Raw genomic sequence first — 9,940 nt, forward strand, 5'->3', positions numbered from 1 at the left:
TGACTTCTTTTAACCCCTCTTATAAATCAACATGTTTTACACTTTATGGTGTGTGCTGTTTCATTCAGAAAACTGTAGTTCAAAATCACTGATTTTAAGAAGGTCACAGTCTAAACCTGTGACACCAGGGTTTATTAACAGACTGTACTTTAGAGTAGGCAAACAAAAGCAGAATGGTCAAAAAACTGTGGTTAGAATGCAAAGGAACAGGTCTGACAGACAAGAAAAGAAAAATGCAAATTAAATTTTTTTTTTTTAAATTTAAATGTTTAACTGCATGTATGATATTTTAAACAGTGACAGCACTCAGGTGTGTATCTGTGTAATTCTTGTCTGTCAAGGATTGTTAGTGATTTCATCTCTGAGAAAGATTTAAATATCCTATAAATGAGTCACTTTGTCTTTCATTTCCTGGTAAAACTGTTAACCTTGAATGTTTTGCTGTTACTTAGTGGCGGCCAAAAATCTGAACTTCCTGATTTTTGTTTGTTGAATTTGTCAGCTTGCCAGCATGATATTATTCACACTGCCTTTTGGGTATATAGTAATATTTCCATACTGATTTTAAATGTAATTGTTTCTGTTGTCACTGTTACAGTTGTTTTGAATCTGATTATGAATAAGATCACGAATAAGCTTTCCATGAACCCTTTAAATCGTTCTATAATTTAGTGTGTTTTCCACAGACAAAAGTTATGTTTTGTCTATATTTAAAAGAAAGTATTGACATAATTAAAAAAAAGACTGTCAAAGTTTAGTTTTGGCTACTATAAACTAATACATTTGACAAGACTAAGTAAGAATAGAAGAAAATCATCAAGAGCAACTGGTTAGTTTTAAACAAATATTCAGTTGACATTTATGTAATGACATTAAACATAGTTTATGTTCTGCCCTTTGAGTGCATTTTCAAAAGGAGTGTACAGGAAAGGACTCCTCGTGATTGACAAGTTTCTATCATATCTGCATTATGTAGTGTCCCAGAGTTTCTTTCTTTGCTTGTCACATTAAGTTTCAAAATGCCAAGATATCAGCTTTATCCTCAGAATGAAGCTTCACTACAAGGCTTCACTAACCAATGCATGGCATCAATTCAATTCAATTCAATTCAATTTTATTTATATAGCGCCAAATCACAACAAACTGTCGCCTCAAGGCTACAGTTTGTATGATGCCTTGAGGCACAGTTTGTTGTGCCTCAAGGCATCATACAGTGGTTATAGCCTTGTTCTACATGGTCTATATACTGCTGAATGAAGACATGCAAATAGTGACTTTGGTGCCTACTGCACATCATTGTTTACCAATCTCAATGCAGAAATTTGATTAAAACCGAAAGAAAGATTAGAAAAAAATCACTCCATCCATGATACATTCTGACCAAACGGATTTTATCAAGGGTAGACAGTCAGTCGATAATACACACAGACTAATAAACATAATGGACTATTGTTCCATTAACAAGTTAGAAACCACAGTTGTCTCTTTAGATGCAGAAAAGGCATTTGACTGGGTAAACTGGAAATTTCTATTAGCAGTTCTGCACAAATTTGGAGTTGGTTCATCATTCATACATATGTATCAGAACACTATACAGCTCTCCAAATGCATGTGTGAGGACAAATGATCTTCCCAAAGTTTTAATCTGCAGAGGGGCACCAGGCAGGGCTGCCCTCTTTCTCCTTCACTTTTTGTCATTTTCATTGAGCCACTGGCAGCAGCAATCAGACAAAATGTAGATATTAAAGGAATTCAAACTGAAAATAAAGACCATAAGATACGTATTATTTTTCCTTGGGAACTCACAAACTTCTCTTCTAAAGACAATCACACTTATAGATAAGTTTTCATCTATATCAGATTACTCAATCAACTGGAGTAAATCAACAGTTTTGCCTCCGAATTGTAATTTTCAGAACACCTCCACCACCCCACTGCAGTCAGGCAACATTAGATATTTAGATATCTATATACCTAAATATCTTTTAGTAACTTTTGAGTAACCTTTCAGCCAGGCTGTCAGACCTGGCATGGTTGAATCATATTCCTCTACTTAAAACAACAGAGGATGATCTTACACATTGGAATACATATCACTCATGGGGAGGGTTTCCACAATTAAAATGATGATTCTGCCTAAAATCAATTATCTGTTCTCATTGATCCCTAACAAATCTTCTATTGCTTGGGTTAGGTCCCTAGACTTAAACATGATAAAATTATTATGGAAAAATAAAACATCAAGAATATGTTTAAAGACTCTGCAAAAGCCAAAACACAATGATGGCCTTCTTCACTTTTATCACTATTTCTTAGCCAATAGATTACAGTTTGCTTCAAAATGGGTCAAATCATGCTCTTTAGACAGCCCATGGTTAGCTCTAGAATACTTTGTGGAAAAGTAAAAATCTCTGACCTACCTTTCCAGTATTAAACATCATAACAAATAGATAAATAAATAAATATTTAATTGCCCTAATTTTAGTCAATAAAATGATTACAGGTTTGATTTTCAAACAACCAATTCTGCAGACTTTTTTTAAATGAAGGAAATCTGACCATATTACGTATATTGACTGGTATTACATTCCACGTTTTGGTTGCTCGATACGAGAATGATAATTGCCCAAATACCGTTTTCCTAAAAGGAACCACACAATCACCTCTAGAACCTGCTCTTGTATTCCTTATGTTCTTCTTTATGTAATCCTTTAAGGGAGGTGGTGCCATACCATTTAAAATTTTATAAACCAGGATTACATCTACATATTTAACTTGATTTTCCCAATTTAAAAGATGATATTTTTCCAATATTTTACAATGATGATACAAGTTGGGTTTGTTGTCTAATACTTTCAATGCCTTTTTACACAGAACTTCTATTTTTTTCATTATCGTTCTGTTTGTCAATGTCCTGCTAGTCATGCAGTACTGCAAATGAGACATGATCACACCATCATACACATTCTTTCCACTACATACACTCACATACTCCAACACCTATACCCAACACATCACCCCAAACACGTCTGCTGGGTGGCGGGCAGTTCTCGGGCCTCGTTCTCAGCTCGTGCTGCGGTGCCCACCTGTGGAGGTGTGGGCTGCTCATTGCCTCTGGGTCTCTGGGGCTCTTACCCTTTGGCTGTGACGACTCCATCTGGGTCTCCCTCCTTCCTCCTCTGGGGTGTGCACGCAGTTGCCATCGAGATGTGTGGCCTCATATTTTCTGAGCTCCTGGTGGGATGTGGATGGCCCAGGTGCCCTGAGTGTTTCCCTGTCTGCCTCTAGATCCCGGGGGGCACTGTTGCGGCTTCTCACCCTCATTACTGAGTATGTTTCATGACAAAGACACGCAGACACACATAGAGTAGAGGAGAATGCCTTTACTGAATGCCATTATAAAGGATGTACAATGAGACTGTACATCCTGTATAATGAGACAACATAACACAGCACTATTGTGTGTGTATATATATATATGTATGTATATATATATATATATATATATATATATATATATATATATATATATATATATATATATATATATATATATATATATATATATATATATATATATATATATATATATGTGTGTGTATATATGTATATGTATACATGTGCGTGTATATGTATATGTGAGTGTGTGCAGATTCATGTGTACCTGTGCTATCATTCACTAAAAGAAAATAACTTTACTGTTTGTAATAGATCACTGGCCTCTACACTTCTGCTATTGAGCAACTATTCCACTGAATTGGAGTGTCAGATTCCACTCTGTTAAATTAATACTAACCAACAGGACCCACCCAAAGTGTTCTGATAGCAACTATCACAGCTATGTTAAGTGGAAATGAGTTAAGATATCCTTTTTTTTGTTGTAAAAAAAAGCCTGTTGATATAAATAGCAGCAAATTGCCTATTGCAAACCTTAGTAAATTACTTTAAAAAAAATCTCCTAACCAAATTTGAGTTCTTAATGTGAAAGTCTTACAAATAAATATGGAATAAATGGATGGACACTTATATTGTGCTTTTCTACTGAGCACATGAAGTGCTTTAGCACTGTTCACTTTAAGTGATTTCTTTTAAAATACATCATGCACTGGGAGCAATTTTGGGTTCAGCATTTTGCTCGGGAACACCTAAAACAACTGTGTCTATACCTTTCCAAAAAATTAAAACTCTGTGCCTAGTTTTCTAATGCCAAACATTCTTACTAAATTGAGCCACAAATCTGTCCCTGAGTGTTGAGCAGAATATAGCTGCAGTCTTTTTGCTTTGCCTTAAATCAAGTGTAAAGGTTGAGTTCAAGTTCTTGTGTTCTTGTGTATGACGAGTCCTCTAATTTAAGGTCTTTTAATGGTTGAGACCTTATATACTGCACAGTCGTACATCCTCCAGCTTAACCCTTTATGGGGCACTCACTGAAATACTTTGAAATTCAAGATTTTTGAAGGGCATAACAATACTTCATTCAATTAATTAAAATGTAATAATTAAAGAATGGGCATCACATACAAAGTGTGTGGAAATTTCCAAAAATACCCACTTGCCCTGTAAAGCGTTATGATGATCCACCTATATTTGTTAACGGAAATACTCAGTTCTATTCAGTTTTATCTATATAGCACCAAATCACAACAGGCAATCACCTCAAGGTGCTTTATATTGTAAGGTAAAGCCCATACAATAATACAGAGAAAACTCAACAATCAAACGACCCCCTATGAGCAGCACTTGGTGACAGTGGGAAGGAAAAACTCCCTTTGAACAGGAAGAAACCTCCAGCAGAACCAGGCTCAGGGAGGGGGGGTCATCTGCCGCGACCGGTTGGGGCTGAGGGGAGAGAAAGCCATGCTGTGGAAGAGAGCCAGAGATTTATAATAAATGTTCTTATATAGCACTTTTCTACTCTAATTGAGCACTCAAAGCGCTTATACAACACGTTTGCATTCACCCATTCATACAAGCACTTCCGTATGAAACTAAGTGCTTTTTTACTGTCTAACATTCACACACATTAATACTCCAATGCTTGTGTCTCAGAGCAACTTGGGGTTCAGTATCTTGACCACGGATACTTTGGCATGCAGCCCGGAGCAGCCAGGAATCAAACTGCCAACCTTCTGATTAGTAGGTGATCTGCTCTACCTCCTGAGCCACAGTCACCCCATATTGTCCTCAAACCATTCATCCATCCGTGAGGTTTTACCTTTCTGGGCTATAGACTCCAAAACCACAAGGACTAGAGCCACCCCAATAACTACTGATTAAATGCAGAGTGGGGTTTAAACAGAGTAAAAAAAGGTGAATGAGTAAATGCAGAGATGAACAGTATGAACACACACTGAAAAGTGACAAGTGAAGAAGAAACACTCAGTGCATCATGGGAACCTCCCAGCAGCCTAGGCCTAATGCAGCATAACTAAGGGAGGGTTCAGGGTCACCTGATCCAGCCCTAACTATAAGCTTGATCAAAAAGGAAAGTTTTAAGCCTAATCTTAAAAATAGAGAGGGTGTCTGTCTCCTGAATCCAAGCTGGGAGCTGGTTCCACAGAAGAGGGGCCTGAAAGCTGAAGGCTCTGCCTCCCACTCTTAAGTATCCTAGGAACCACAAGTAAGCCAGCAGTCTGAGAGCAAAGTGCTCTGTTGGGGTGATATGATACTGTGAAGTCTTTAAGATAAGATGGGGACTGTTCAAGATACTACTACTCTGTAGCATTTCTGGATGAAAGTCCCTCTTAAGCTTATTTGATTTGGAGAATTCTATGGGATCATTGTGTGTAATATAAAAAAATGACTCTTTCTTTGTTCTGATATGTGAATGAAGTGATAAAATACAGTTCACCTCTCACAACCAAAATGAATTACAGAAAGAAAAGCAATCAAAACAAAAAACAAAACAGTTCTATTCATCATTTTTAAAGGTTTCCAAAACCCTTAAAAATCTCTCCAAGAGTAAAGATCCATGTTACTGTGCCACAGTTTGGATAGCAGTGGTATTGCTTAAACAGCTCCCCTGGTTTATTATAAATACAAATCAGCAACAAAGTTATAGCAAATCTTTCTGTTCAAAGTTTTTGATTGTAATGATTTGGAGAAAATCAAATGCAAATTCTAGGGCTGCTAAAAATCTTCCAGTGACATTTGCTTCACTTTAAATGTTGACAGTGGAAGAAGTATGATGAAACTCACTGTTTGAGTAAACATTTCAAAACATGCTGGGCTGCTCTGGTTTAAAGTTCATGTTTGTCTTGTGGTCGATTCTATTTAATTATCCTTTATTTTCTATCTTGTTTGTTACTCTCTCTCTGTCCCAACCAATCCTCTCTATATAACAGCCCTGTCCACAGAGGCCTGCTCCACTGTCTCCTGTGCACCATGAGGACATTACATGTCCTGACACTTCTTTTGTCAGCAGTACTGTTTTGCAGTGCTGCTCCAGCTTTGGGGCCAGTAACTTGCAGTGAAGGTAAAGGTTCTGTGACAGCACATGTGGCAGTGCATCACATCAATGAGCAACATGACCACGGCTACAAGTTCAGACTGCATGAAGTCCAAGGCAACAAAGTCGAACAGGTATGACAGCCACAAAGTAGAAGTAATTGTGTCTATTTAGAGTTCAGATTTGAGATTAGGGAGTACTTCAACTTTGGCAAAATGAGCATAGAAACAATAAACAACAGATGGGACAATACATAAACAATAGAAGAGAGTAACAAAAAATATTTGTGGTATATAGTAGTTATGTAAAAGCACAAGTGACATACATAGATTAAAGTATAAATGTATTCATGTGCATACATGACAGAACATATGGTGCAGTTGGAGCACCGTGTGTTCTGCAACAGCCATAATTCTTCTGAATTTTTTTTTTTTTAATTGTTTATTGTATTTTTACATTGTATCGGCTTTTCATGGCCACGCAACAGGCTGCTGACCTGTCCAGGGTGTTAGTGTTGTGGTATCAGAAACTACTAACAGTCTTACTCTCTGCTCGGTCCAGGTTGATGGTGGATGTAATGTAGAGTTGAAGCTGGAACTTCGGGAGACAAGGTGCCACACCATCAACCCAAAACCCTTTGAGGACTGTGAAATCCGTGAAGAACATGAGCGGGTAAATGCAAAGCAGCTGTTTGTTTAATCCACGTCCCCTTCACAGGCTCCATGTAACATTCACCTATGACCAGAAGGTGGACATAGTAATCTGGCCAAGTTACGCAAAAGTTACTTTAGTGATGTTGTGAAATAAAATGCATTGTCTGTTTCTCTAAAGGCAGTGATGGCTAACTGCACTGTTTTGATGACCGTAAAAGATGGTGATGCCAAAGTCACCAAATATCAGTGTGTCACAAAACAAGGTAGGCTCTCTTTGCATCATAGCTGTTCACTGTTTCACTGAAAAGAAGGTACCATATGGTTAAGTGTAGATAAGATCAGAGCATCTAGAATCTTTGATTCCTTGTTACTACAAGGCTGTGGAACTGAAGAGGTCTGTGTTTTAGAATGCAGTGATTTGCAAATAGTATATTTGACTAAAAGTAGTACAATTTAAACTGATGTTTTTTTTCTGAAATACAAGCTCATTTTTTATTTGAGGAAAGTAACATGTAATATGACGACACGCACACACACACACTCCAATGAATGCATCGGGAGCAACTCAAGGTTCAATAAGGGTGAAAAAATACTATAGAATTGTGTAATGCTTAGAAAAAATAACTCAACTAATGAGGTTAATTAGTAAAATGATTGCATATAAAAAAAGTATCCCAGTAACCTAAGTCTTTCAGAAGTAAAGATGGGAAGAAGTTCATTATCCTGTGAAAGACTGCAAGAAGAAATAGTTCAAAGGTTTAAGAATGATTCCAGTGAAAGAAAATACTAAAAAATACTAAAAAGACTTTCAAATACTCAGTTGCTGCAACTCTTTGTGTGTTTGTAGTAACAATGACGGCCAGGTGCCCTGACTGTCCCATCCTGATTCCACTCAACAACTCTGAAGGTCTTCAGTCTATTCGTGAAGCAGTGAATGAATTCAACAAGAACACCAGCAACCAGCATTACTACGTCTTGAAGGAAGTGGGACGGATATCATCTGGGGTACAGAGACTCTTTCTCTTCCTCCCTCTCTTTCTGTCTCAAGCGTGCACACAGACACACACACACAAAGAAAGGTCACTGTTCTGCAGCTGTAACATAAACATGCATACCTGTAACTGTATTCAACCCTGCACCTTCTTTTCTTGTTGTAGTACGTGATGACAACAGGAATGAACTACTATGCTGAGTTTGTCCTTGTGGAGACTCATTGCCCGATGGGCTCTAGAATAATTCCTGAGGCCTGCATTCCACTTTGCCCTGACAGAGCTGTAAGCACAACTCATACACTTCACAACATTCTTAGCCACAATCTGATATGCTGTGTATCAAATTTAAAATCAGTTATAATGTAATTAGTAGAGTTTTACTGCATGTGAAGAGAAAAGCAGTTTGTTCTCAGTGGGTACTTCTTATCAGAAGTACTACATTCCATTAAAATTGTACCAAAATATTAGACAGTACCCAGAGATTTACTGCACATTAGTAAGTAGTGTTCCATCAAAGACAAAGTACAGAATTTCCAGCATTCCAAGCATTTCAGTTTTAACGTCAAATCTTTATTTCTTTTTGGTTCCTGTTTGTTCTCATTGTGTATTTTCTTCCTTTTTTAAAAGCGTCATGCTTCCTGCAGTTCATCTAGTTCCGATCAAAATGGACTCCTGTCTGTTGAGTGTGATTTCTATCCTCCATTGGTGAGTCCAACAGCATTTTGCAATAAATATCTATTTTTATGGCAGTTTATACATTTTTTTTCACAAAGGCAACTATTATAAAAAAAATTCTTACATTTGTAGCCATAATTTTGTCTGTGCTTACATGTGAATAGGTAGATTACTGGGAAATACACTACAATTATCTGTTGGTTTTGTTCTGAACAGAACACTACTGCCCTTGGGCCTGATGAGAAGGAGCCTACATGCAGACATCACCGTGGTCACAGCCACAGGCACCCTCACCATGATGGCAGTGGAGGCCCCCCACCACATGCTCACGGTCACGGTCCTCCTCCTCATGATGGCAGTGGAGGCCCCCCACCACATGCTCACGGTCCTCCTCCTCATGATGGCAGTGGAGGCCCCCCACCACATGCTCACGGTCCTCCTCCTCATGCTGGCAGCGGAGGCCCCCCACCACCTGCTCACGGTCACGGCCCCCCTCCCCATGCTGGCAGCGGAGGCCCCCCACCACATGCTCACGGTCACGGCCGCCCTACCCATGCTGGAAGTGGAGGCCCCCCTCCACATGCTCATGGTCACGGCCCCCCTCCCCATGCTGGTAGTGGAGGCCCCCCTCCACATGCTTGTGATCATGGTCATGGCCCCCCTCCACATGCAGGTGATCACGGTCATGGCCCCCCTCCACATGCAGGTGATCACGGTCATGGCCCCCCTCCACATGCTCATGGTAAATGCTCTCCATTTCGCCGACACTTCCGTCCCTGCCATGGATTCCTAGCTAATCCTGACCCAGCTCTCCACCCCATTTGCCCTTGGCCTCTTCCCCACCCCAAACACATACAGTCCTGAATTATTCACACATTGGCAAATCATGTACAAAAATACAGCACATGCTTAATAAACCATCAATGTGTTTACTACATAAAATTGTACAGTAATATTGTTATTTCCAAAATTCAGCTGGCTCAGAACAGTAAGATGATCCGAGATATATTCTCACCCATGAAATGTTTGGTTTGTTCTGGCATTTATTTAATCAGAACATTATAAAGTTGGCAGCTGCAATGATGCACTCAGCTGTAGAAAGCACCAATATGTTTATTTTGGACATTAAAATTTGAATGGGAGAGTAAATACATTTTATTTACAAGTTAAAA

General features: G+C 38.7%; 1 protein-coding gene across 3 annotated transcripts; it reads left to right on the plus strand.

The window, feature by feature from the left end:
* The first annotated feature begins 6,329 nt into the window (after positions 1 to 6,329).
* ahsg1 (alpha-2-HS-glycoprotein 1) lies at positions 6,330 to 9,710 on the plus strand. Of its 3 annotated transcripts, none has more exons than XM_030727067.1 (8): positions 6,330 to 6,582; positions 7,010 to 7,120; positions 7,280 to 7,364; positions 7,949 to 8,106; positions 8,259 to 8,375; positions 8,721 to 8,798; positions 8,985 to 9,348; positions 9,502 to 9,710. In XM_030727067.1, exons 1-8 carry the CDS (start codon positions 6,385 to 6,387, stop codon positions 9,630 to 9,632), a joined length of 1,242 nt encoding a protein of 413 aa, XP_030582927.1. In that variant the 5' UTR covers positions 6,330 to 6,384; the 3' UTR covers positions 9,633 to 9,710. The 3 variants fall into 3 exon arrangements, with proteins under 3 accessions (XP_030582927.1, XP_030582926.1, XP_030582925.1); XM_030727066.1 differs by having other exon boundaries at positions 6,331 to 6,582; positions 8,985 to 9,078; positions 9,133 to 9,710; XM_030727065.1 differs by having other exon boundaries at positions 6,334 to 6,582; positions 8,985 to 9,710.
* Positions 9,711 to 9,940: the final 230 nt, after the last annotated feature.

The sequence above is a fragment of the Archocentrus centrarchus genome, chromosome 4 (genome assembly GCF_007364275.1).
Source record: "Archocentrus centrarchus isolate MPI-CPG fArcCen1 chromosome 4, fArcCen1, whole genome shotgun sequence".
NCBI classification, from domain to species: Eukaryota; Metazoa; Chordata; class Actinopteri; order Cichliformes; family Cichlidae; genus Archocentrus; species Archocentrus centrarchus.